Raw genomic sequence first — 27651 nt, 5'->3', positions numbered from 1 at the left:
GTTGTTTATTCTTGTCACCTTGTCCATTGATAGACGTTCCAATGTTCTATGGGAAATGTGGGTTCAACTCTGAGCCTTTAAATCACTGAAGGGTTTGCAAACTGACATGTTATCATTTTCCAATACAGTATGTAGTCTGGCTTTACAAACTTATTTCACATTTCCAGTAAGTTTTAACACTGTATTTTCTATCAAGTTGATATATGTAGTTATTATCATCCACTATTTTAAGACTGCCATGTCTGCTCTTTATTGTATAGACCATAATAAGAGCTAAGAATTATGTAAACAAAAATGAGGTTTCTGTGTCAATGGAGAAATCAAAACAAACTGTCAGCCAGTTATTTTATCTTTTATGGCAAAATTGCCTTATGGCAAATTAGTTATGTGGAAAAATGCTCGTGGCTGAAGATGCCTATGGCAAAGATGCTTACAGGGAAAGTCCCTAGAACCCTGCTCCACCCCTTGTAACCTGTAGTCAACTTTCTGTCACTATGAATTTTCCTAACCTAGATGTTTCATGTAAGTAGAATCATAGAATTTTGTTCTTTGTGTCTGGCTTCTTTCACTAAGCCTATTTTCAAGATTCATCCATGTTGTAGCATGTATCAGAACTTTACTCCTTTTATAGCTGAATAATATTCCATTGTATGCATATGTCACATTTTGCTTATCCATTCATATGTTAATGCACATAGGGTACTTCCACATTTTGGCTATTAGGAGCAATGCTGCTATGAACATGGGTGTACAAATACCTTTTGAGCCTGTGCTTTCAAAGCTTTTGGGTATGTACCTAGGAGTGGAATTGCTGGGTCATTCCACTCCTAGGAATGAAGTTAAACAATTAAATGTTTAACTCTTTGAGGAGCTACCAAATTGTTTTCCATAGTGGCTGTACCGTTTATATTTCCACCAACAATGTATAAGGGTTCCAATTTTTTGACATCCTTGACAACACCTAATAGGTGTGAAATGACATCTCACTGAGGTTTTGATTTGTATTTACCTAATAACTAATGATGCTGAACATCTTTTCATGCATTTATTGACCATCTGTATATCTTTTTTGGAAAAATGTGTATTCAAGTCATTTATCCATTTTTAAAATTGGATTGTTTGTCTATCTCTTTACTTGTACTCTATCTGTTGCATATTTAAAGTAGATTTCTTATAGGCAACATAGAGTTGGGGCTTGTTTTTTTTATCCACTCTTTTTTCTAATTAGCCTATTTAGACTATTCACATTTAAATTGTTTATTGATAAAGCTGTATTAATAACTACAATATGTGTAACAGTTTTATTCTTTGCAATTTTCTGTTTCTGTTTTTGAAACTTTTTCTTTTTTCTGTCTTCTCTAGTTTTAATTGAGCATTTTATATGGTTCCATTTTCTCTCCTCTCTTAGCATATTAATTATACTTCTTTAAAAATTTTTTAGTGGTTGCCCGAGAGTTTGAAATATATATTTGCAACTACTCTAAGTCCATTTTCAAATATACTATACCACTTCATGAGTAGTGTAGGTCATCTTATAAAAGCATTGTAAGTTCCTCCTTCTTGTCCCTTATAACATTGTTGTCATTCATTTCACTTATCTATCAGCTATAATCTCCAAAAACTTAATTGCTATTATTTGAACAGTTATCTATTGGATCAATAAAATAAAAGCTTCTATTCTATCTTCATTTATTCCTTCTCTAATGCTCTTCCTTTTACATATAGATGCAAGTTTCTGACCTGTATCATTTTTCTTTTCTCTGAAGAACATCTTTTAATGTTTCTTGAATGACAGTTTTACTGGCAAACATTCCTTCAATTTTTTTCTGGGAAAGTCTTTATTTCTTCTTCACTTTTTTTTTATTCAGTCCCCATAGAGGCTGCTAAAAATTGTCAATGCATCATGGCAGGGTATTGGTAAAAGTTTTCAATTAGCAATAATCGCTCCTTGGTTAAACCTCATTGGCTATGATACTGCCACTGCGCAAAGCTTTTCTCCTTCACTTATAAAGATAATTTTGCTGGATACAGAATTCTAGGTTGATGGATTTTTTTCTTTTAACACTTAAAATATTTCCTTCTACTCTCTTCTTGCTTGCATGGTTTCTAAAGTGTTCAATGTAATTCTTATCTTTGTTACTCTACATGTAAGATGTCTTCCCACTGTGGCTTCTTTCAAGACTTTGTCTTTGGATTTCTGTGGCTTGAATATGATATGCCCAGGTATAGAATTTTGGGTATTTAGCCTATGTGATGTTCTCTGAGCTTCCTGGATCTGTAGTTTGGTTCTGTCATTAATTTGGGGGAAATTGCTGTCCATTATTACCTCAAATATTTCTTCTTCTTTCTCCCTCTTTTTTTCTCTTTCTGGTATTCCTATTATGTGAATGTCACATCTTTTATTATTTCCCCACAATTCTTGGATATTCTGTTTCTTTTGTTTTTGACTCTTTTTTTCTCTTTGAATTTCATTTTGGAATTTCTATTGCTATATCTTCAAGCTCACTGATCCTTTCCATGGTCATGTTCTGGCTACTGATGTGCCCATCAAAGGCATTCTTCATTTCTGTTACAGTGTTTTTGATTTCTACCACTTCCTTTAGATTATTTCTTAATATTTCCATCTTTCTCCTTATACTGTTTACCTTTTCTTGCATGTTGTTCACTTTTTACATTAGCACTCTTAGCATATTAATCAAAGTTATCTTAAATTCCTAGTCTAATAACTCCAGAATCTAACACATCTGAGTCTGGTTCTGGTACTTGCTTTGTCTCATCAGATGGTGTTTTTCCCTTGCCTTTTAGCATGCCTTGTAATTTTTGGTTGAAAGCCAGACATGATGACAAAAGGACCTAGTATATAGCACAGGGAACTATATTCAATTTCTTGTAATAACATAGAATGGAAAAGAATCTGAAAAGAAAAATATATATGTATGTATATATATAACTGAATCACTTTGCTGTACACCTGAAACTAACATTGTAAATCAACTACACACCAATAAAAAAATTTTTTTTAAAAAGAAAGAAAGCCAGACATGATATATCAGATAACAGAAACTGAGATAAGCAAGCCTCTGCTGTGAGGGTTTTTTTCTTCCTCTGGCTAGGAGTTAGGCTGCTTTTAATGCTTGTTGTAGCTGTAGGTGTAAGAAGTTTCAATTTCTCTTACTTTTCTTGTTTCTATCTTCCCTATTATCTTGGATTTTCCCTAGAAATTTCTCCTAAAGAGAGTCTGAATCTTGCAGCTCTCTCAGTTGTAACGCACTATTGTTATACTGGAGCCCTGCTGATGTGGTAGTAATGAATTGAGGGAAAGGAAATGTTCTATAATTTTATTATTAAATCTCAGTTTATTTAGCGGGCCTGAGTTCCTGGGCTGTGACATTCAGAAGAGTTTCTTAATTTTTCCCCCTCGCCTAATGTGAGACAGGAAGGCTAGAAGGGCCTGGAGTTGTCCAGTTGCCCTCCCTATAGGTCAGATGAGTCTCTGGTAAAGCAGTTTCCCTTCAGGACAGATTTTTGTTATAGAAGACAGAAAGCTCTGGACATGTTTTAAAATAATTACTTTTAGGGGGGATATATTTCAAAATGGTTACTTTCCCCTTTCCCCTGCCAGAAGAACAGCGTATTTTTCTCTGACCTTCGCCACAGGAACCTGGTAGGAATCCTAGAAAAAAAATTATGAGAGTTTGTGAGCCCCCTTATGACTGGGCCCTCAGGAGTTTTTAACTCTCAGGCTAGTTCACACTCAGCCCCCAGGAATTTGTCAATTGCTATTTACCTGTTCTTACCAGCTCCTTGCTCCAGTGACTTCTACTCCCTATATATTATGATCCTTTGTATTTTCCTGTCTATCCAGTTTTGGAGGCAGTGGTTTGCCCTGAAAATTTTTTGTTTTATTTAAAAATAATTACATAGAAATCTAGAAAGAAATATGTCAAAATGTAATGGTAACTATATTTGAGGTGATTTTTGGATTCTTGTGTTTTAAAAAAATGCTACCTTTAGAGTCAGAAACAAACAAAAATCCCACAAGATTTTCTGTTTGTTTTTGTTGAGTAATAGAAACAGTACATCCATATAATGAAATAGTGTACAGCTATTCAAAAAGAGAAGGAAGCTCTAGATGTACCAATATGGGACACTCCCCCAAGACATATTTAAAAGGCAATGTATAAAATAATATGAAAATGTGCTATCCTTTAAGAAGGTATATATGAATATACCTTTTTATGCATTGTTGATATTTGAAAGGATACACAAGAAACTGATCATTGTGGTTGCCTCTAAGAAGGGAACTAGGATAGGAGTGAGGCCTAGTTATAAGTGGCAGACCAGTCTCTGGATGTCAGGAGCTCTTTTTTCTTTCTTAGGCTCAAACCAGTTCTTGGGTCCCTAATCAAAGAGAGTGATGATGTAGATGGGATGGGGTTGGGGAGGCCTTTGAAGAGAAAGTCAGGTGACACCCAGAAGACAGAGGCGATCCTAGCAGGCAGAGACAAAGGCAGGGTATTCCTCTCAAAGCAGTTCCAATGTCCCTTTTAGTGCCTACATCTAGTAGGCACTAGCCTCCTTGTGACCTGGGCTGGTGGCATGGACTGTGGGGGTTACTGTGGACTCTTGGCAGAACCATGGCTTCCATGAATTCATTCATCCTGTCACAATTACCTCACTGGATGCACTGAGAGTTCTTTCAAAATGACTCAGATGCAGGCTCTCTCTCAAAAGCATTGAAATGTAGTTTAGACCCTGAAGAACCTGTGGAGAATTTAGATTTATTTTTTTCCCAACCCCTGTCAACATCTTCTCCCTCTGATAACTCTTTAATCAGTTTTTTTTTTTTCAAATTACAGGACACAGCTTATTAGTGGGTCATGATGGGCGTTTTAAAATAGTGAAATACAGTAGAAAAATATCAGATACAACATGGTAAGAATATGTATGCTTTTAAAAATTTTATTTCAAATATGTGTGTATGTGCAGAGTTAAAACATAACATGTATTTCTCTTTGTGTGTCTTAATCAAATAAGTAGGAAAGCCACTACCTTATCCATTGATATTTCTTCTGGGGATGTAGAAGAGTGAGTCTTCTCACTCACATCAATAGTTCTCAAACTCTAAGGAGCATAAGAAGCAACTTGGAAGATTGTTAAAGCTGTAATTCCCAAGCCCTACCAACCTTCAGATATATTCAGATTCAGAGGGCTGGGTTGGGCCCAGGAGACTTCAACAAGCTGGAGATTACAGTGTAAATGTTCCATGTACCCCGCTTTGAAAAGCTCTACTTGATTTTCACTCCCTGGCCAATTTCATCCACAGCCAGGAGTCCAGTGATACCCTCTACCTTGAGTGTTGAAGCCAGACTTACAGCCTGAGTTCTAGGCAACTGGTTATTGGATGCTCTGACCTGGATATTCCACTGGCACCTTGGATTCATGGGGCTCAAACTGAACTCATCTCCTTCCCACCTCCCTATTCACTCCTCCTCCATTATTTCCCATCCTTGTGATTGGATGTGCTATCTACCCTGTCAACCAGACCAGATTAAAGGAGAGAGGGGAGTCCAAAACGACCCCTAGATTTAAGCCCAGGTGTGCAACCAGTGCAGCCACCCAGGGACCTGCACTCTACACTTGGTCTGATGCTCTACTGCCACCATCTTGAAATTCTTAATAACTTTTGAAAAAGGGGCCTTACATATTTATTTTACACCAAACCCTGAAAATTATGTAGCCAGTCCTGCTTATGAGCCCAGGAGCCTGGTAGTGACTTTAAGAGAAATAGGAAGTCAGCAAAATGAACAGGTAGGTCTGGGCAAAAGGTGAGCTGGGTTTCTACACTTGAGTGTGAGCAGTCTATAATTCAAATCAACCAGGTGGCGAAGTCTCAGGCATTGGGAAATGTGAGCAAGAATAGAGAAGATATTTGATTCTTCAGGAAGTATTTGCATCTTGAAATCTTAAGGGAAAAAAAAGAATAGAGAAGAGAGGCAAGAAAGAAGATAAGTTGGGTTAATCCAAATAGAAGGAACAGGTAAAGTCTTGAAAGGTAATTCGATAGCTAGGGAGGAGAGTATAGAGTGAGAAAGAGTAAGGGACAGGGACAGAACTTTAAGAAACAACAGTATCAAAGAGGTGGGAAGTATAGGAATAAGCATCAGTAAAGGCACAGCAGAAATATAGAAGCAAACCCAAGAGAGTAAAAATACTGGGGAAAGGAGAGGAACCTGACAGGGACATGCAGGATCTTATGGTAGGGACGGTAAGCAGCAGAGAAGCCAATTAGTGACAGAATACGTAGCAAAGAAAGACTTAACTCTTAAAAAAAATTTTTTTTATAAATTTAAAAATTAAAAAAAGAAAGAATTAATTCCATGAAATTTTGATACACTTATTTTAGTTTTGAACACTTACTACTTATAAAAATAATATAAAAATCACCCATTATTCCACCATCCATATAAGCTCTAGCATTTTGGTGCATTTCCTTCCAATACTTGTTCTCAACATAATTTCTTCCACATTTTTTCTCTACAAAAAGTCTACAAATATTCTTTCCATCTACATTTCTTCTGTAAGTTCGAGACCATACTATATATACAGACTCATATCCTATGTTGTTTTGCTTAACATCATGTCCTGATCATTTCCTGTGTCATTAGAGGCATGAGTCCCTGGATGCATAGCAATTTTAAAATATCACAAAAGAAAACTTTAAGTACTACTATTTTTTCCCCTAATCTCACCCATCCTATCAAATGATTTCACATTTAGTGTTTCTAATTGACTTTGATCTTTACAGACATCATCACTTTGAGATAACTGAGGTAATAGAATAGATACAGTTTAAAATGTTGCTTTTCTTTCATACTATTTTACAAACATGGTTTCATGTTCTCCATGTTCTGGTAGAACAGCTGCAAGCTGTTTTGTAATCTTATTTAATAATTTAAGCATTCATTAGTGGGTTGCTCACAGCTCTTTTCAGTCCCAGTGACATACAGATTTATTTTCCTTTTGGCCTAATTCACTGGTCTTTTAGTTCCTAGGTGAGTGGATCAAAGTAGATCAGTTGGCTGTTGTTAAGTGTTACCTAAGTATGATTCTAGAAGGATGATGTCAATTTACCTGGCCACTAGCCAGATGTGGATGTATGTTTCCCAAAGCTTGGACTTACATTGCATATTTAATTTTTACTTGGTGTAATGGCTGTTAATTGGAGCCATACTGTACTTACAGTCTTTAATTTGCATTTCCCTAATTACTAAGGAAGTTGAGTCTTTTTAAAAAAATATGTGTGTTTATTGTTTGTTTTTCCTCTTAGGCGCCTATTCAATTCAGAGCCACAGATGTATTTTGAATGCCCACTTTGTGCCAAGTGCTGTGTGCTTCCCTCAAAGGGTGAGTGACCTAACAAAAACGACCCTTTGGGTAGGGGAGCCAGGATAGTATAGAAAATATATGGCTAACTATACTTACTCAGCAGAATACTGGCAAGCGGTTTGGACAAAGTCCTGTGGGTGGGAGACAAAGAAAGGAGGGGTTGACCTTGTCTGTCACAGATTAGGCTTTTGCAGGGCAAGTGACTTCAGAGCTAGGACCGAACAATAAGATTTGTTCAGGTGAGGAAATGATGTCTGGGGAGAGGGAACAATATGGAGAGAGTCCAAAGGTCAGGAGAGGTTTACCCTGGGAAATAATTTCTGGAGATTTTTCTTCTTCTTCTTCCTCCCTTACACACACCCCTCTCTCAAGCCTCACCATTAACTTTCACAGGAAAAGACAATGTAAAATATCTTCATTTGAGAAACACCCAGGACTGAGTATACATATTCTGTATGTGTTTGTAAACCTCCCCAAATGATTCACCCTGACATTTCCGTGTGTCTAGTCCACGTTATCCTTTCATTGACATTATCTGACTTGTATACTGACCTCAACCTTGTGAGGTAGGCAGGTGAGTTTGACTGTCTACATTTTACTGATGAAGAATGTGAGTCTCAGAGAGGTTAGGTAACTTACCTAAAATCACACAATTAGTTAACAGTGGAGCTGGGGTTTGAATCCAGGTCTTGTAACACCTAGATGGTATTATTCTTGCAATACTCATTCTTTCATTTGTTCCTTTTTCTATCAAACACATGCTGTAGTGTCAGGCCATGTGTAAAGCAATCAAGAGCCACTGAAGGGTTTTAAGCAGGAAAGCAGCATGATCTAACTTAGGTTTTATTATTATTATTACTTTTTAAAACAATAGAAGTTCATTCTGGAGGCCAATTTAGGTTTTAGAACCCTTTTCTGGATGAGATGATAGAAAGTGGTGCTTTCCAAACTATCATCTGGCACCACATATTGGGTCAGAATCTCTGGAGCTGGGGCTCAGGAGTGTTACAATTAGCCAGATTTGGATATTCTTTTCTGATTCTAATGCAATAGAAACTGCTGTATTAGAGAAGGAGGTGGTACAACCTGTTAACATGTCTAAGGTAGTGGCTGTAGTTACTAGGTGAAAGGTGATGAGATCCAGAGACAAAGGGATGCACTTGAGAGTCACTGAGAGAGCCTGGGCAGGACTTCCCACTCCACCCTTCCCTGGACAGTGGCTGAGGTTCAAGGAATGGGAGCTGGAATTCCTACCTGGATCCTCTGGCTCCAGAGCCTGTGAGCTTTACTGTACAGAGCCATTTATACCACATCTTGATTTTAAATATTTTATGTTTGTTTCTCTTAGCATTTGTTTTGCAAATCCCCATCTTATCTCAAACAACCTTCAAGCCTTGTATTTCTCCCTCACTTTCATAAAGCCTAGGAGAGAAATAAGGGACAGGCAAGTAAGGCCTTAAAAGTTAAGAAAAAATGTATTTCTTTGGGGCTGGGTACTCAGGCAAGGAAAAAGGAGGTCTGATTAGATTAGCACAGACTGGGGAAGAACCACAGGACACTGGGAGATGCACTGCTTCTCCTCTTCTATAAACCCCAGAGGGTCTCCAGGAAACCTGAAGACAATAATCCCAGAAGCCTAGAGGGTGACCCCATTTCCTTCCCAGGGTTATTACTGGGTGTCAGGCTGAAGGAATTCAGGAAACTGTAAATAAACCACAACAGCCTCAGCTACCATCTCCCCAAACATCAACATCAACTACCTTGACATTAAAATTCATTGCAATTCATCTCGCTGCCACCTACAACCAGACCTGAAGGAGGCAGATGGGACTATGGGAGGGTTTTTTTGCTGCCCCTTCCCCAGCCTGACCCATCTTCATCCCGGGCCTGGTTTTCCTAGGGTCTCCTGGAGGCAGGAAACTGACACCTCTATCTCAGGGGGCAGGCTGAGGACACCTCCATTCTCTCCTCACTGCCCGGTAGGTCAGGATTAAAGCAAACTGAGGCAAAGGTGATAGTTGGTAGTGCCAGGAGAAGCCGGTCCTGTCCGAGTAACTGGCAAGGTTACAAGGGCCAAGCTAAGCAGGTGGGAGTAGAGGTGTTGGGGGAGGGGGAAAAAAAAAAAAGATGGGAAAGTGGGCGTGGCGAGGACTACGATAGGTGTTTGGGGTGGGGCGTGCGAGGCGCCTGGGGGACGCACCCTTGAGAGTGACCAATCAGAGAACTGGCTGGGGCCAGGGACGGGATGGGGGCGTTATCTTGGTCGAGATTGGACCAGGGCAGAGCTCAGGGAGCCGCGCACCGCTCAAGGCCCGCGGCTTTGCAATTCCGCGTTTTATAACGCAGTGGCGGCGGCAGTGGAAGGTGGTTGGACCGCAGCGCAGTGCCTGGATCTGACACTCTTTGGCTTGCCTCGGAATTCCTTGGGTTCCAGGTCTGTTCAGTCCTTCCCCAAGGTTCGCTCTATCCTCTGTCCCCTAACTCTTGTCCAGCTCCCCAAGCTCCCGACGTCAGCGTTTGCAGAACGAAATGGTCACAGCCATGAATATCTCAGATGAAATAGAGCAGATATTACAGCCCTACAACTTCGAGATGTTCCAGGACTTAAGGCCCTTTTTGGAGGAGTACTGGTGAGACCTGGGGAAAGGGAAGGGCCATGCCAGGGGCCCAACTCTGATGACTGCTATTTGTGTGGGGTTGGGGGTTGGGGGGATGCGACACAGAATGCCCGCAATGATTTTGCTAAAGATCAAAGGTATTGGTCTCTCTTGTACTGGCTTCACGTCCTCATTGTTCAAGGTGCAGATAGTGTGGCACCTCAAAGAGATGAGATCTGGAAGAAAGAAAGGCAGAAATAAGAGGATGGGGTGAGGAATGTGGAAGGAGACAGAAACCAAGGGGAAAGAGTGTAGTGAGAACTGGTCTCTGAGGAATGGGGTTGATCTGAACTCCTACTTCCATCCACCTTATAGATGACTCCCCTCCGTCCTTTGTGGTGGCGGGTTCGCGCATGGGTACATAGTGCTGGTGCCCAGGGACAGCCTGCCCTTTGCAGTTATCACGTTGTTCCTCAAATGCTCCATCCTCCCTGCTGTGGAAAAAGAGACAAAGTCAGGATGCTCTTCCAGGATTTCCCCAGGCTCCCTGGCGTTGCTCTAGAACTCCTCAAAGGTGTTTGTGGACTGACTTTGTGCTCCGGGCAATTTGCCCTGACCCAACTAGGCAGAAGCTGTTGCCACATTCTTCTTACACTACGGTCCGGGGTTGTCTCTAGGCATGGGCAGCTGTCACCCACTCCCAACCCCACTGAGAAAGCAAAAGTCACAGAAGCCTTGGACATATCCCCTGCCCTGTGCTAGGTGTTTCATACACATTAACACTGTCAGGAGAGGAGTGTTATTCCTCCCTTACAAATGAGGAAACTGAGACTCAGAAAACTGAGTAGTCTTTCCAATGTTACACAGCTAGTAGGTGGCAGAGCTAGGACTCCAACCCAGGGCACTCACCTGGAGAGATGAGTGGGTATTCCTATAACCAGTACCCACCTATAAGCCCATCCCCTCTGCCTTCTGCCTGCCAGGGCAATCTCATTTGCCATAGCTCTGATCTACCTGCTGCTCATCTTTGTGGGGCAGAACTACATGAAGGCACGGAAGGGCTTCAACCTTCAGGGATCTCTCATCCTTTGGTCCTTCTGCCTTGCAGTCTTCAGGTAAGTCCTCACCCACACACTCCCCACCTGTCTTGTAGACCTCATTCTATTCCTAAAAGTTTTCTAGAAATCTAAATCGCATCAACTCCCCAAGTTGTCTCCTACTTCTCTCCCTATCCCATTATCTCAGCTCTAACTCCTCTCCCCAGATTCCATCCTCATCCCATATTATCCCATTTTCCTTCTTCCCCAGTCCCCAAACTGGCAGTCTCTGCTCTCTCTCTCATGAGTCCTCTTGTGCTCATGGAGTCTGGGTACTTCCAACAATTTCCCCATCCTCTAATATTCTCTGAATTTAAAAACACCCTCTCCTAAGACTTTCCAATTGCTTCCCCAGCCTTTCCTTTCCATATTTCTTCCCTCAAACTCCTTCAATTGCCCTCATCCTGCCACCTATCTCCTTCTAGGCTTCTACCCATCCCATGAGCCCTATTCCCTAACTCAACTTCCAGTCCCATCCTTCAGCACTTCCCAGTCCTTCCCTGGCTCTCATCTCTTCTAGATTACTGGTTGGCTCTACCAGATTGGCTCCAGGATCTCAGAAGCTGTGACTCATCTCCTCTGAAAGGGTGGGGAGGTGGTAGAACTTGGGTCAGTGACCTGACCAGGCCAAGGGGGAAGGGTGAATTGGTGCCTGCGGGTGATCCTTATACCCTTTTCCTCTGTCCCATTTCAGTATCCTCGGGGCAGTGAGGACATGGGTCTATATGGGGACCTTGCTACTTAGGGGGAGTCTAAAGCACACTGTGTGCTTCACCAACTTCATCAACCATCCCATAATCAAATTCTGGTCCTGCCTCTTTGTTCTCAGCAAGATCATTGAACTTGGTGAGTGATAAGGCTTTATCTCTCTGGTGTCCAGTCAACTGCATACCTCCTCAGCCCCATCCCCAATCACAGGGAGAGTCCCTTCCCGACACCTTGGGTCCTAACAACATCTCTCACCCAAGCCCCTCTTCAGATTCTCTGCCACAAAGACCCCTCTCCCTGCCCTGAAAATTCCCCCTGTGCCCCCATATCCAGTATGGAGGGTGGTCCCAACACTGGATGGTATGCCAGCTATGACTTCCCATCTCTCAGGAGACACGGCCTTCATCATCCTGCGTAAGCGGCCACTCATCTTTGTGCACTGGTACCACCACAGCACAGTGCTGGTGTATACAAGCTTTGGATACAGGTACAAGGTGGCTGCAGGGGGCTGGTTCATGACCATGAACTATGGTGTACATGCCATCATGTACACCTACTACACTCTGAAGGCTGCCAAAGTGAAGCCCCCTAGGTGGTTTCCCATGTTCGTCACCAGCCTGCAGGTCCTGCAGATGTTTATGGGAGCCATTATCGGTATTCTGACTTTCATCTGGAGACAGGAGCAGGGATGCCACACCTCAGCGGAAGAGCTCTTCTGGTCCTTCATCTTGTATATGACCTATTTCCTCCTCTTTGCCCAGTACTTCCACAAAACCTACATAATTCCCAGGATCAAAGCCAAGACCAAAAGCCAGTGAAGGGTTGAAGAAAAAGGAGCCCCAAAGTCTTTTCTCCCCAGGCATTGAGGTGCTGAGCTTACGTTTGGGAGAATGATTAGGATTCCTTTCCTGCATGGTTTCCCCATGAGATTTGCGCCCCTTGGTGGCAGGAAGTTATGACAGGCAAGAAGTGTCACCCCCGGGATGGAGATGTGATCTAGTACTCTGATGTTTCTGTTTTTAATGTGAAGGCCAAGCAGGCCCTAGCATGGGGGTTGGACGGAGGAGACTCCCCAGAGTTGAGTTATTTGTATTTCCAGAAATCTTTCTTCTTGCTCTGTTTTGGCAATTAAAGATTTCAACAAGATTTTGGGGGCTTGGGGATTTAGGGGAAGGGGACTGCTGTAATGAGAGAGGGTTGCTGGCAGTTCGATGACCTGCAGGTGAGAAGCTTAAGAGGGCATGTGGAAGGATGAGAGGCGCACACACACACACTCAATGAGAATCCTAGGCCTGGTAGGCATTTAATAAATGTCTGTCACAGACTAGAATTTTATTGCTGTTAGAGGTTCAAGCCCCTCATAGGAACAGTGAGAAACAGGTGCAGAAAGGCGAAGTAACAAGTCATAGGCTTCCTAAATTGCAGAATTGATACCAGCAAGTAAACGTTCGAGACCAGACCCTCCGGTTATCCTCCATAATACCACGAGGTGGCGCCGCAGCACCAGCTTTGGCCAACGCCCGCCGAACAGTTAGTCCCCAAGCCTTACAGACGAACATGCACGCACGCATGCGTGCGCCGCTCTGCTCCAGGGATTCCCCCGGCTTCCCGAACCTGATGTTGGGGGCCTAGGACGACCAAAGCCCTAGAAGCCTGGACCGTAACCTCTTTCTTGTACACCGAGCTCTCCTTTAGACACAAAGAAGGGTGAGAGAAGGGGGCTTAACTGCAACTCTGAATCATCAGGCCTTTGACAGTCCGCGCACATTTATTTCATTTATCTCTGAAAACAGGGAAGGAAGAGTCTGGAGAAGGCGGGGTGGGCCAAGGGTGAGTTGGCCCCCGGGGAACTGGTCCCTGTTCCTGGCCTTAGTCCAGGGTCGTGGACTGTGTCTAGGGCCCAGTCCACCCCTCAGGCCTGGGAGGGGGTAGGCTCTCTCCTGAGCCAGCCGCCCCCACCCCGCAACGCCGGCAGCCCCAGCACCCCTCTCAGACTCCGGGACAGGAGCTAGCCAGTCTGGAAGACTCCAGTCCGCGGAGGCTGTGAATTATCGCCCCCGCCCTCGGCGATGAGAGGCTGGGCCACTCATACGGGCCGTTCCACGGCGTACTGGCACGGACTAAGGTTCGCGGCCGGGGATGTCCCGGGCACCGCGGGGTAGCTGAAAGAGGCGTGCTGTTTGGCCTTGAGCCTCAGGCTGGCCAGACTCGAGTTGCATGGGTCCCGATATACGTAGGGAGAGGAGGCGGCTGCGGCTGCGGCTGCGGCGGCCGAGGCGTAAGGGCAGGACACTGCCCCGGACGACACTGCAGCCGGAGCCAGCCCGGGGGGTCCCCCGCCCAGTCCCTGCAGGGCCCCGGGTCCTGGCACCGTGCCCGGGGCGGCGGCGGCCGAGGGCACCATGGAGGCTGCGATGGAGCTGGGTGGCGAGAAGACGGGCTGCGAAGCCAGAGGCCCCACGTTGACCGAGTTGAAGGCGAAAGGGAAGGTCTTGGCGGCGAGCGGCGGGCCAAGTGCCTTGGGTGGCCAATTGCCGTATGAGTAGCCAGGGTACACCTCCTCGTAGGGCGGCACCAGCCCCCCAAGGGGCGCCGCGAAGCCGCTCTTGCACAGCTCGGCCTGCTGGCTGCGCTCGCGCTTTCTCCACTTGGCGCGCCGGTTCTTGAACCATACCTGCGGGCATGGGAGGAAAGCTGTCAGGGCGCAGCCGCCAGCATGACCGGTGGGTGGGTCACCCGGACTGGGGTCCAAGCGAGGGGCGGGGCCGGACGGAGCATAAGCAAGACGAGGTGGCCGGAGACGGGAATGGGGTGATAGAGCAGCCGGACAGGGCCAGTGAGAAGCACAGTCAGCGGGCTGAGAAAGAAGCAGGGGGCGGCAGGACTAAGTCAGGGGCGAAGGCGGGGGACAGCAGGATGAGGTCAAGGAGGGGTGAAGAGGAGAACCAGAGACAGCGCCAGGGGAGAAGGAACGCTCTGCCTGGGGTGACAAAGTGGAGTAAGAGCAGAGATTGGACGTTGGTGGAAAGAAGGTCATGGGGACAGCGGACGGGGGCCGAGGGACGTCGGGTGTTAGGTCCGAGAATGGGGCAGGCCGGGCAGAACCACAGACTGCTGATTCCAAAGCTACTCCCTGAGCAGCCCGCGAGAGGAAGGCCCAGGGTAGGGTGAGGCTGGCGGCTCTGGGAGGGCCGTACCCGCACGCGGGCCTCGGTGAGGTTGGTCCACACGGCGATCTCTTCTCGCGTACTCATGTCGGGGTAGCGGTTTCTCTGGAAGGTCGCCTCGAGCTCTTGCAGCTGCTGGCTAGTGAAGTGCGTGCGCTGCCGCCGCTGCTTCTTCTTCAGCGAGCCGTCTTCAGGGGAGCCAACAGGCAGCGAAGCCGAGGCCTTCTCCGAGTCTGGGGGCGGGGTGGGGACAGGTCACAAGGAGTCCATGCCTGCACGGATTCCCGGGCTTGGGGACCTTCTCCGCGGGGCGGCTGACTCCCTCCCTGGCTTCCACTCCAGGGTCCCACCCGCTGAAGGATGGAGCTGTTATTCCCCCCAGCTCCAGAAGGGGGCGCGCTCACCACTCTGTTCTTGTCCCTTGCAGCCGTGTTCTGCGAGTGGGGGGTGGGGGGTGCCCGCATCTGACAGCGAGAGGGCCGGGCTCCGGGCCTCCGCCTCGCTGAGCAGGCCGAACTCCATGGAGGGAGGGCTCTGTAGGGAAGAAAAGACAAGACCAAGTTAAATGGGAATAAAATCTCCCAGTTATGCAGTTCCCAGCAGTGATTCCCCACCAGTTCTCTGTCCCCTTTCTCAGCCACCAACGTAAAGCTACCCTGTGTGGGATGCCCTAGGATAGAATGGGGAAACAGCGGTCTAAGGAGGGAAAGGTGTATACTCAGAGGTTTTAAACACAGATATACACAATAGACTTTGATTTGTTCACTGCTGGGCACCTAGAACTCTGCCTCGTGCACAGTTGGTGTTCAATAGGTATTTATTGAATTAGTGAAAACCACACTATTGAGTACCATATACCACATCCTCAAAAACTTGAATTCCCTTTCACACGAATGCCCAATATCCCTATAAATTCAAACATGCCCTTCAGTCAAGTCACATCTGAGACACAGTCTGAACCTGTGTTAGTCACTCTCCAGTGGGACAGATTTGATTTTGAACCAGGCCTAATATGTCTGCCATTAGGAGAATCACTGCTATCATTTATGACCAGTTACTATGTGCTTTCACCTCATTATCTCTCCCTCCACAAGAATGCATGAATATTAGGTATTATCACACTTTTTTAGGTGAGGAAACTGAGACTTGAAGTGACGATTAAGGTCACAGAGCTTGTAAATAGTGGAGCTGGGATCTGAACCAAGTCTGGGAGACTCCTAAGCTGTGCTTTTCTTCATTTTCTTTTTCAAATGTGTTCTTTGCCGCCCTCCCCACAAATCCCTTCAGGGACTGGAACTCAGGGCTAACCTCAGGGATAGAAATCTAGCCTGACCTTACCTGGGTCTGCTTCAACCAGGAGGGCCACCCTGCTTTTGTCTGTTTTATTTATGCTTTCTGGAGAGATTTCATTTGAAGAAAGGGTTCCAGGATCAAAAACAAGTTTGAAAATCATTAGGCATTCGGCTCCATCTGCTTCTATACCTGCCCAGACATACATGGCATCCCACCTGTCACTACTCTCACGCCTGGCCTCTAGCAGGCCCACCCCAGGCAGTGGATGTGGGTTTCTTAGAACCACCTTTCTACCCTTACTCTCTGTGCCAAACCTCACCTGAAATTGTCCAGAAGCCTGCCTAGGTCCCCCTCCAAGTTTCTCGTGCAGTGTCCCCTTTCCCAGGCCCCCTCTGGTGGGAGGAAGGGAAAGAGATACTAGTGGGGCTCAAGACTCTGGATGCCTCTTGGTCAGAGAACCAAAGGAGGCTAGGGACAGAGGAACAGGGGTGAAGAGCTGGGTAAGAGGGGATCCATCTGCCTTCCCATTAACAGGGACTTAATGCAGGCTGTCCAAAGTGGCATTAATGTGGCGGATTAGCCTAGATTGAGATGTATGTCACTTGGCTGCTCTGAATTTATTAGGAGCCTTTCTCAGGGAGGCGCAGATGGGCAGCGGCCTGTATTTGCACATGGTAATGCCCCTTTCAACCAGCTCAGAGATGACAGCTGCCCCCCTCCTCCACCTCTCAAGTGAGATTGAGGTGGGACAGAGGTCAAGGCAGGAGGTTGAGAAACAGTCCCTGTTCTTTCTGCAGGCAGAGGGGACCAGACCTTGGACCTCTTCCTAGAGTTGGAGAGGCAGGGCTGAAGGAACCACAGGAAGGAAGGAGGGAAGTCTGGCAGAAGGTGGGGTTGCTCAGCTTGCCCCTCCTCCAGGTCTGAGGTCAGGAGCCAGAGGCTTGGGCCTGGCCAAGTGATGCGCTGATGAAGGGAGAGGACCTTGGGAGGGAGCTGGAGCAGCCTTGACTAGGGGCTCCTCCCAAGTTGCCAGGAAAGTTTAGAATTGAGAGCTGGGAAAAGGGGGGTGGGGGCTCTGAAGTCTTCTCTTCACACCCAACACGCCCTCAAAATGCACACCATGCCCTTGACTTCTCCCGAGGCCCCCAGGGAGCAACACAGAGCTGGGAAAAGAGGGACAGTTGGGTTTGCCTGTAGGGAAAGCTGAATCCCACCATTGCTATTCCTCCTTCCAGTCTGCTTTGGCTCCAGACTTTCCATTTTCCACACTCCCGTTCCCCCAGCATTCCATACCTGTGTCTTGGTTTCACTCTTTATTTCAGCAGAGGGAGGCAGGGTGAGGAGAGATAAGGGCCAGAATAAAAGACGAGGCGGAGAAAGCAGAATTCAGGCTGTGTGTTTCCAGAGACAGACAGACACACATGCAGATACACACGGGCCCCCACTCAGACAAAATAAGAACTTGGACTTGGAGCTAGGGGCATACAAACACACACTCTCCCACACATGTGCTCCCACATTCAGGCAGACAGACACACACCGTCACAGTCTCCTCTCTCTGTGACAGGGACAGCTGCCTTGGCTGTTTTGGAGCTAGCCATTACCCTCCCCCTCCCCTTCCTGGCCCCTCTGAACCTCAGCTCTGAGTCCCAGGAACTAAGGATTCTGTGGGGGAGGAGGAAGCCAAAGGAGCCAGGGGAATGGTCTGTACTCAGGCTGCTGGGGAGAGCCTGTTCAGCTGAATGGGGTGAAGGTTTGAGAATGCTGGAAGAGATTGGGATAGGGAGCAGAAACTGATTAGGCCTCTCTTAGGAAAGTAATACAGTATAGCCCAAAGAAACTAGGTTTGGGGGTCAAAAGATCTGAGGTCATGTCCTGGCTCCCCAACTTACTAGCTGTGTGTCCTTGACAAATTACTTTCCCTCTCTGGGTATATTTTTTCATCTCTAAATGGGAGATTATAATCCCTTCCCTACCTACCTTCAGTATTGTTACAAGATTATAATAAAGCATAGCAAGGAAAAACTGGTAGGGATAAAACTCTATATAAGTTTTTTTGTTTTTTGGGTTTTTTTGTCTTCATTCATTAAACTGATGTTTATTTGGCACCTTCTATGAACTAGGCATTGAATAAGGCACTGAGGATAGAGTGGTAAATAAGATCTCATCCTCCTCTCTGCCCTTGCTTGAGTGGTTCACCTCCCTAGACCCTGTGTCTCCTAGTGAAAAATTTCTCTGGTGACTACAGGTGAGTATGCTGCATTTTAGAGAGGGTTGCAAGTGTGTGTCAGGAGCATTCTATCCTAAACATAAAGGAAGGCCCAGTCAATAAGGTAACATCCAAATGGGCAGGGTAACCCAAGCTGGAAGCCACACTGGGGACCAGGGACTGGTAGAAGAAAGAATGAAGGCTTTAGGCTCTTAACTGTGTCAGTAACAGCAGACAGAGGAGATGAGGCTGAGAAGGGCCCTGCCTGTGAAGTTAAAAAGGCAAGAACACTAATGCCAGGCAGGCAATAGAGAGAGGGTGAGAGCAGAGGCCTCTAGCAGACCCGTGTCGGGTGGGCTCATCAGGCAGAGGCTGGCGGCACCAAGCTGTTATCTGAGTTGGAGACAGGCTGGCTGAGAATTAAGCTCCCCCAAACTGCTGGAGGTCAGGAAGCTGGGGAGTTGGGACTGTGACCAGGGACTTCACCTCACTCAGGGGACAGGGACAGGCAGTAGGTCTGGAAGTCGCAGGGTCAGTTGATGCTGGTAGGATATACGAGGCAGAGCCAAAGAGAGTCCAGAGATAACAGTGGTGCTGAGTCTAGCTCTGGGGGCCCTCCTGCCCCACTCCAGCATCTCTGACACATCCTGCAGGGGTGTGTGGCCCAGGCTCCACTGGCTGGCGTCAGGGTGGCAATACCAGCCTAGGGATAATGGAAGGCCTGCAGGTGACCTTGGTCTTTGAAGTACAGCATGGAATTATAAGAAGCTGTCATGGACTGCAGCAAGAACCAAATATCCAAGATGTATTAAGGTGGAGAGGAGAGACTGTCACAGACCAGAGAGGCCATAGTGGGGAGGCCATGGTTTCCAAGGGACACAGCTCAAAGGAAGGAGGCAATTGCCATATGCATCCACTTTTGTTCTGAAGCCAAAGGGTTAGACCAGGGCCACAGCTAGAGTAGTTGCAACTACCCGAGTAGTTGCTCCGCCCAAGGCAGGAGGTACACCCTGAAACTGAAATGGGGGAAAACCTTTCTCTTGTAGGGACTGAATGGAAAGGAAGACAAGAGGGGAGTTGTGATGATGTGCCTCAGCTCAGCAAGCACCAAGTTGGTGAACAAGTATAAATCAGGGCTCTAAACTGGGACGGTACCATCCTATAAAATTGATACTCAAGTGAGGCCCTTAAGTGCACATGGCCTCACGTTCATTAAGGACACTGAGCATCCACATTATCTGGTCTGCTAAGCTGCAATGAGCAAATAAAAGCAAATGAAGGCAGCTGTAGACAATGCTCACAGCCCAAGAGGAAACCCTAAGACTCAGGTGGAGGCAGCAATGATTTGATGCACTTAATTTACCGAGGGGTATATCAGGAATCAGAGAAATAGGCCTACACACCCTTCTTTCCTTCTTTCCCTCAACAAGTGTTAGGTGCTAAGACAGATGCCCAAGAATGGTAAGGCACAGACTCTAACTTCTAGGAGCCTACAGTCTGGGGAGGCAAACAGAGCACTGGATGGAATGATGGTCTGCATGGGCCTGATTCCCAGATTGTGGGAGATGAGAGAGACAGAAGCCCATGTAAGGTGGTATCAAGTTTTGGGGTTCAGAGAATATAGTACCCAGCTGATCTGAGAACTGGGGAGGCAGAGAAGGAGGCAGAGGTTTCTAAATAATGGAGCAGTATTGGGAATGAGCTGGCGGGTTCACAGGGCAGCAGGGAACCTAGCTTGGCCAGGGTGTCAGTGTGGGCAATGGAAATCATCAGAGAAAAATGGTCAGGCTGAGAGGGACTGCAGTGAGGGGCAAGGGGTATGGGTTCAGGTTTGATAAAGTGTAGGCTAGAGCATCTCCAGCTTTTCCATCAAAAAACCCTTAAGACTAGTGAGAGAGAATATATTACAGAAAACAGGGGCACAACCTGAAACTACTGCTGCCAGTGTGAAATTTCTTTGAGATCTTCAGCCTTATGTTAAAAATGGAAAATTTGGCCTTCTATTCCATACATAAGTTCTGTTTGTTTTAATATAAAAATAATGTTTTCTCTCCAAATCTCCAAGAGACATCTTTAAGTGACATCACCACACCAGGAAGATGGGCTGTGTTTAGCCTGCAGCGTCATGCCACTCCCACTCCTCTGCTGCCTTCTCCCACCCCAGCTTCTACTGAGAAACATTGCTCCAAGCAGTGGGAGTCACTGGAGGCTTGTAGGTGAGGGAGTGACATAAAAGCAGTATCTTTGGGGTCTTTATTTGGCAATGGTGAGCAGAATGGATTGGATAGGGGAGAGACAGCAAAGGGGAAGCTATTAACTGAGTGGTGTAAAGTAAGGAAGTTCCCAGGCGGGGGAAAGGAGCGGAGAGAGTTCTGAAAGCGGCTCTTTCTCATCCCACTGTCTTTTCCTTTCTTTCTCCATCACTCTCATCATGGGTCCCTGTCTGTGACCATGGACTAGACTCTAGATAATCCCAAAGCTCAGGACCTAATGGATCCTTTGGGTTAGCTGCCATCTCCTTCCCGCACACTCTAGGAAGCATCATTTAGAGTAAATAGAGAAGAAAAGATTTGGCTGGCTCTGTCCTTCTCTTGTGCCCACTCCTAACTCAGCTCCAACTCGCCCTCCCTGCTCTCCCTTCCTGGACCTCAGTTCTGGGCCCAGATTCACTTCCTTGAGCAGGAGGCAGGCAGGGATCAGATCAGGATATTTGGCCTGGTAGAGGAGCTAAGCATTTGGGGAGCTCCCTAGAATTTTCAGAGAGGAGTAGGGATCGTGATTGGCATCTGAAGCCTAGGATCGGGTGTCCTATCTGTCATTGAGAATCTTCCTGTGGCTGGATCAGGGACGCTAGGAGGCTGATATAAGTCTTGAGACCTCACCCTTCCAAACAAAGATTCTATGATTACAGGGGACCTACAGTTTGGGCATAATAATAGCAATAATCCTTTTTATTTCTGTGGTGCTTCTCCATTTGCAAAGGGTTTTCATATACATGAGTTCATTTAACTCTTACACACCTTGAGTGGCAGGAATGATCATCCCCATTTCACCTCTAAGAAGACGAATTTATCCATGATTACACAAATTGAAGGGATTCTAATCCAGTTCTCCCAAGATCAGGGACTGAGCTCTTTCCATTCCTCGCCCCCTCCACCCCAGCAGCCATTTGTGGCTCTGACAGGCATTGATCCTACCAAGCCCTTAAGGATTCCATTTCTACTTCCTGCCTCTACCACCCCTCTGGAAATGAGCTCTGGAAGTTTGCTGCCCACTGTGTGCCAAGGAACATTTTCCTATTCATCCTGTGCTTGAATCATTCCATTTCTAGGAGGCCCCCTCATCTCCGGTTTCAGGATTTGGGGAGCAAACAAGTCTTCTGCTTATCTAGGCCTTTCATTACTCTGTGGATTTCCATCCTATCTCACCTTCCAGAAGCCTAAACTTCAAGTTTGCTCCCTCCAACAGCCCCTTGCTCCGCATTCTGCTGACCATTCTCTGACCCTCAGCTAGGTCCATGACATTCTCCCTAAGAGCCAGTGACCAGGCAAGCACTCAGCTACAGGGCTTTATGGGAGGACAGGAGAAGGTTCTGTCTTTTGTTTCCAGTCATCTTTACCGGAATGCCATTGCATTTTGGCCTTTTTGGCAAAAGCAGAACTTTGGGCTAAGGTCTTCATGGAACCATCTGTAATGCCTTCTTTATTCCTTTCCTGACTCAGAACCTTTCATTTCACCCATAATATTAGTGATTTTCAAAGACAAGGGGAGCACAAGCCCTTAAAAGCGGGTATCAGAATGTGGTGGGGGTAACTGGGATATGACTTAATATTGATCAGAAAGGAGCAAGGGACAAAAAGATTGAAAAACAATGACTTAGCCAGTGATAAGTAAACTAAAATTAAGGAGTGGAGGTGTGAGTGGGGGGAAGATGTACTATATGTCACTCATGGGTGGAGGATGAGAAAGGTTGAGACCTACTTGTTCAGATTTCTCCTTGCTAGACATATTACCTTACCCCTGTCCCCATGAAACTCAGTCCCCGAATGGGTTGTTCTATTTACTTACACTGACTGGGAGAGTTCTTTCTACTCTGTCTGTTCCCTTAAGCTTAAATCGGCTCTGGTTAAAGAGCTGGAGTCAGAATGTGTGGTCACTGTAGGAATCCAGAGGAATCAGAGCCCTCCCCAAGCTGCAGCAAAAGAAAACAGGGCATTTGGGTAGGGCTGAGACACCCTTCCCAACCAGCGTTGAAGGGCAATATAGGTCCCATGTTGGATCCCAGCCTCTGCATTCCATGTGTCTCCTTCCCACCTCTTCTCAGCCACCAGGGTGGTGTTGAGATTGATGAGACTGATGAAGCAAAAAGGGAAGACTACAGGGTGTGCTTTGCTAAAGGGCTGCAGTTCTCTCTTAGGGCCTGAGCTCCTACCCCCAGCAGGAAAGCTCTTAGTTGGTTGACAAGCAGGCAAAGACTCCGGGGGTGTCTGGTCAGCTGTATTGGAATTAGGGGTTGACTTTGAGTTTGTAAGGGAACTGAGGCTATCACGGACTTGTGCTGGGCTCATCCTTGCCCTCCCGTTGCCCTTTGTGCTTTGTGGTTCATGCCTTCCTTTCCTGGTCTTCATTCCCACTAGCAGTCCCATCATTGGCTTTCTCGCCTCAAATTTGGATTCTGGGAGTCTGGGATGATGCTCGGATCTAGCCTGGGTTGGAAAGGGAATGTCTCCCAGCGCCACTCCAACCCAAAGTCAGGCTTCAGCCTTTACTTTCACTCCTTGCTCCCAGCCCGAAACCCCTAGGAGCAGAGACAAGTTTGCAATCTGTGAGCTAGGATTCTAAGCAACCCACCACAGCGAAACCCACCGTACATGCAGCAGCTGGGCAGGCGCTGCTGGGTAAATGGACATGCCACTCGGCCAGGACATTCTGTCCACCGCTGCCCGACACAGCGCCTGCTCCGGAGAGACCAGCCTCGCTGCCCCGGACATTCTGTCCGCGCTGAGCCCCGCGCGCTGCGGACATTCCGTCCGATTCCGTGGCTGCCCCAGATCGGGACCTATCCGGGCCCTGACACCCCAGACGGATACGCCAGATCCGCCGCCTGGTCACTCGGCCCTGCAGCCCACACAGCGGCCATCTGACCCGGTCGCGGCCAGGCTCTTACAACAAGGCTCCTATTCCAACTGCGAAGCAGCTGGGAAGAGAAGCGTGTGCGACCAACGCACCCCTGCTTCTAGTCTCCGGAGTATGAGACCCCGTCGAGGGGCGTCAAGCACCACCAGCTGCCCCCTTCCTGGGCGACCGCCGCAAGCTCCCCCTGCCCGCCAGGACCTCGGCAACCCCTTTCGCTCCCTGGCTGCCGGCCTGGTGCCCCAGGATTCCAGGGTGCTTTCTGGTAATCGTTTCCCGACTCTTCTCCCTGCTTCGCAGAGCCCATGTCCTGACCTCATGTCTCCGGCCTCTCTCCGTATCCCTTGAGTCTCCCCCTTCTCTGTCCCCCGAGACCTGACACTAACTTTTCCTTTTCCTAAGTCCTGAACGCGTGTTAGCAGTCCGCCCTTCCAGTCTCGATCCGTTTCCCAGGCACCGTTCTCCAGCTGAGCTGCCCCAGGTCCCATATTAGGGATCCTGAAGTCCGACAATGGCTCCTCGGCCCCGTGAGCCCCTGTTCCCCGCATGGTCAAGCACTCACAGTGAGTCCCGCAGCAGGCAGACTCCCGGCAGCGGCGGCGGCGGCCGCAGTCTGGAGGGCAAGCAGGGGCCAGAGGCCGGGCACCCGGCCGGGGTGGGGGCCGCCCCCCTGCGCCCGGGCCGCCGCTCCGCTCCGGCGCTCCCGGACTCCCTGGGAGATAGTGAGCCTCGCCGCGTACTGCCACCCCCCGCCGGCGCCCATTCACTTTATGGCAGCCCAGGGCGCCCCCAGCCCGCCACGGAGAGCCTCGCGCGTCGGGCCCCGCCCCCTTCCAGCTGCGCTACCGGGGCTCCACCCTTTCCAGCTGTGAATTTTCTGGACCCGCCTTCGGGGGAGGGGTCCGACCGTCGCGCCGCCAAGAACCCCGCCCTCTGGCCAATCAGAGACTCTCCTCAGAAACTGGCTACGCCCCTCCCCCACGTGGCTGAAACCGCGCTTCTGTAAGATTCCTTCAGCAGAACCCAGCGGGTGAGCGTAGAGTGCACGCGGTATCTCCGCGGAGCGAGGTTCCCGCCGGTGGCGAGGTGGAGCCAGGTCTCCACCCCGAACGAAGTGGAGAGGTGCTGGGGGATAGGGCTGCTGGGTTTCCAGGTGGGAGGGCACACGGGCCGGGAGAAGCCGCCGTTTCAGCGCTCAGTCTTCGTTGCCGCTCAAGTTTCGGCGGTCTTCTCCACTTGTTGCTGTCTGTCTTTCTGCCCTTTGTCTCTGCACCACTCCTCCCACGTCTCGCCTTTCTTTCCTCTCTTTTCTCCGCTACCGCTGCTCCTGCTGTTTTTCTCTCTTCTCCCTCCTCTGCCACTTTGAAAGTTTCTATTTCTGCTCCTCTTTTTCCTCGCATCTTTCTTCCTCTTCTTGGCTACCTCCCATTCCCACTCCCCACCAGCCCCACCCCCGGCTTTTTCCCCTCTCCTTCAAGAAAGGTCCCTTTGTGGAAAAGCAGAGTTTGTAATGAGACAAACCAAAACAACATTCTAACCCTGCCACCAACTACACCATCACGGAGTGACCTTGGACAAATAACTTAACTACCTTACCCCACCCCCACCCCCAATTAGAGGAGATTCTAGCTGGATCTCAGGGATTGGGCTGGGCACTCCTCAGAGACCTGGGAAATTCCCCTCTCAGTCTGCACTCTTGGCTTGCCGGGGCTATGTTCTCCTAGCCTTAACAGAGCTACCTTCTCCTTGGTGATACCAGGTTCAGTTTTGTGGGCAAGGTCTGGCCTTGGTGCTTGCCAGTTAGGGAGTTGTAAGGAATGGAACAGATGTCCCAAGGAACATGTGGAATCAGGCTGGGTTGCTAGGGTCCCCCTGAAGGCCCTAAGCCCTCATATAATATACTCCTAAGGTGAATCTGACAGTCATGTCTCTGCTTAAAACCCTCCAATGGCTCCTATTTGCCCTCAGGATAAAGGCCAAGCTCCCTTGCCTGGCATACAAGATTTTCAGGCCCTGACCCTGTTTTAATCTCCAATCTCCTAGTGGTTTTCTGCATACTTCTGACCTTTCTTCTGACAGTAACATATTTCTAACCAGTCTTCATTTTGCCAACTCCTACTCATTCCTCTAAGCTCCACTCAGGCCTCATTTTCTCTGGGAAGCCTTTCCTGAATTCCCAGGTTAGTAAAATGTCTAGCCTCTTGCTTCCACAACCTTCCTGTGCATACCCTCGATTACCCCATACATTATATTGAAGAGATCAGCTTATGTGTTGTCCTCTATGATGCTAAGATTTAGGAGAGCAAGGACCATGTCTTCCTCATCTTTCTATTCCTAGGCATAATGTAGAAACTCAATACTGAAATCTAGGAGGGAAATCTTCTGCCTGGTAAGACGATGGAAGTTAGAAGGGGCTGAAGTATTGTCATCTTTCTCCTCATCTCTAAAACACAGTCCCATTTGTGTTTTTAGGTTGATTAATTTCTGGAGGTATGTAGGAGGGGAGATGGGGTAGTACAGAGTTTTGGCATACTTGGAGGATTTTCCAATTGGTTATCCAGGACCTCTCAATCTGAGTTAGGCCCAGGAGACCAAACCCCTTTTTCAAATGAATGTAGAAAGTGGCTCAGAGGTAGTGTGAAAAGAAGTGTTATGGTGGTTGTATCCTCTTCCCCTGACTCTTTGGGTGAAAAAGGCAAGATGCTCAGCTGGACCCAGAGATCAGGAGCCTAACATGCAGGTGCAAGAAGCTGTTAAGAAGTTCTTCAGGTCTCATGTCAGGTCTGATAAGTTCTTCAAATTAGAGGATCCTAGCACAAGGATGGTCTTTGGATGTCTGGTTGTGAGACCACATTCCTATGGGGTTGGGGATAGAGCTTCCCTGGACTTGGGTCATCCATAAATGGGAGGAAATCTGGAGAAAGTTGGTATCTTTTTTCACTGCCTCCCAGTAGTCTCTCCAAGTCTGCAGGAACACCTGAGTTTTATTCCAGCAGACAGGCTGGGAATTTACCATTCAATCTGCAAGGAGAAAACTCATCCTTCTGCCCTCTTCCTACACACTCTCACTTCTAGGTAATTCTAAATATCCTAGCAACCTCTATCATTTTGCCAGGAGAGAGGCAGCTGGGGGCAGGAGAGTGATGACTCGGGTGGGCATCTAGACCTCAGGCCTCTCATTTCTTTTCTTCTTTTTTATTAGTTGACGTGTAGTTGTTTTATAATGTTTCAGGTGTACAGCAAAGTGATTTAGTTATACATATACAAACATACATACTTTTTTAAAAGATTCTTTTCCATTATAGCTTATTACAATAAATTGAGTATAGTTCCCTGTGCTATACAGGATGTCCTTGTTGTTTATCTATTTTTTATACAGTATTGTGTATCTGTTAATCCCAACCTCCTAATTTATCCCCCCTCCCACACTCAGCATTTCTAAAACAAACAGGAAAGGCTTCAGTTTCCTGTCACTGGTAATGTGGACTAACCTGTGTGAATAGCTTTTTTTTCTAGGTAGGTAGAGTGTCCAAGGTTTAGGATGAGGGTCAGAGCTTAGAGTTATAGTCTGATAGAGTAAAGCATAAGAGGTAACGAGGGGCAGTGAAAAAGAGAGCTGGATTGGGTGTGAGGACACCTGGGTTTGTCTCTCTGCTCTGCCATTAACTAGCTATACAAATGTGGGGGCTATCTTTTCACTCTGGTACTCAGTTTCCTGCCCTGTAAAATGAAAAGACCTGAATTAGATATCTAAGGCTTCTGCCACCTCTCATTGTGTCTATGTCAGGGTGGTAGGAATGGGGCACAAGACAGAGGAACAAAGTTGCAAAGGGGGACAAACACATCTATGAGAAGCCAAACAGGGCAGGTAGACGGGAGGGTGGGGGAAGGGTGGTTGGAATAGATTGCTTCCCCAGAGCTGTCTTGAAAGGAAACGATCCCTCAAGGGTCATTGTATTGGCCCAGGTGACTTTGATAGGGTATGGCGGAGAGAATGAGGTGATGGTGGGGGGTGGGGTAAGGTCGTCCACTCAGACTCTCAAAACGGACCCCGCCCC

General features: G+C 47.3%; 2 protein-coding genes and 1 pseudogene across 3 annotated transcripts; 1 reads left to right on the top strand and 2 right to left on the bottom strand.

Annotated features, from left to right (window-relative positions):
* Window positions 1–1869: 1869 nt before the first annotated feature.
* Window positions 1870–1992, bottom strand: LOC123613169 (U4 spliceosomal RNA; annotated as a pseudogene).
* A 7658-nt stretch (window positions 1993–9650) lies between these two features.
* ELOVL3 (ELOVL fatty acid elongase 3) lies at window positions 9651–12928 on the top strand. Its single transcript, XM_010970999.3, has 4 exons — window positions 9651–10019; window positions 10970–11101; window positions 11778–11929; window positions 12182–12928. The coding sequence occupies exons 1-4, from the start codon at window positions 9919–9921 to the stop codon at window positions 12607–12609; spliced, it is 813 nt and encodes a 270-aa protein (XP_010969301.1). The 5' UTR covers window positions 9651–9918; the 3' UTR covers window positions 12610–12928.
* A 195-nt stretch (window positions 12929–13123) lies between these two features.
* Window positions 13124–24430, bottom strand: PITX3 (paired like homeodomain 3). 2 transcript variants are annotated; one of them, XM_074373718.1, is made up of 5 exons: window positions 24156–24291; window positions 22529–22652; window positions 15363–15492; window positions 14989–15191; window positions 13124–14465 (listed from the first exon to the last, which is right to left on the bottom strand). In XM_074373718.1, exons 3-5 carry the CDS (start codon window positions 15478–15480, stop codon window positions 13878–13880), a joined length of 909 nt encoding a protein of 302 aa, XP_074229819.1. In that variant the 5' UTR covers window positions 15481–15492; window positions 22529–22652; window positions 24156–24291; the 3' UTR covers window positions 13124–13877. The 2 variants fall into 2 exon arrangements, with proteins under 2 accessions (XP_074229819.1, XP_010969300.2); XM_010970998.3 differs by lacking the exon at window positions 22529–22652 and having other exon boundaries at window positions 13126–14465; window positions 24156–24430.
* Between the last annotated feature and the right edge of the window lie 3221 nt (window positions 24431–27651).

The sequence above is a fragment of the Camelus bactrianus genome, chromosome 11 (genome assembly GCF_048773025.1).
Source record: "Camelus bactrianus isolate YW-2024 breed Bactrian camel chromosome 11, ASM4877302v1, whole genome shotgun sequence".
NCBI lineage: Eukaryota > Metazoa > Chordata > Mammalia > Artiodactyla > Camelidae > Camelus > Camelus bactrianus.
Note: the sequence above shows the minus strand (reverse complement) of the source record. Positions and strands in the feature narration are given on the sequence as shown.

Bases quoted from the DNA above. Each gene is read 5' to 3' on its own strand.
- ELOVL3 (XM_010970999.3), top strand. From the start codon at position 9,919: ATGGTCACAGCCATGAATATCTCAGATGAAATAGAGCAGATATTACAG. The intron at 10,020-10,969 runs GTGAGACCTGGG...TCTGCCTGCCAG, and splicing joins CCCTTTTTGGAGGAGTACTG to GGCAATCTCATTTGCCATAG. The intron at 11,102-11,777 runs GTAAGTCCTCAC...GTCCCATTTCAG, and splicing joins TTCTGCCTTGCAGTCTTCAG to TATCCTCGGGGCAGTGAGGA.
- PITX3 (XM_010970998.3), bottom strand. From the start codon at position 24,356: ATGGGCGCCGGCGGGGGGTGGCAGTACGCGGCGAGGCTCACTATCTCC. The intron at 15,493-24,155 runs GTGAGTGCTTGA...TCTTCCCTACAG, and splicing joins TGCCTGCTGCGGGACTCACT to AGCCCTCCCTCCATGGAGTT. The intron at 14,466-14,988 runs GTACGGCCCTCC...CCATGCCCGCAG, and splicing joins TCACCGAGGCCCGCGTGCGG to GTATGGTTCAAGAACCGGCG.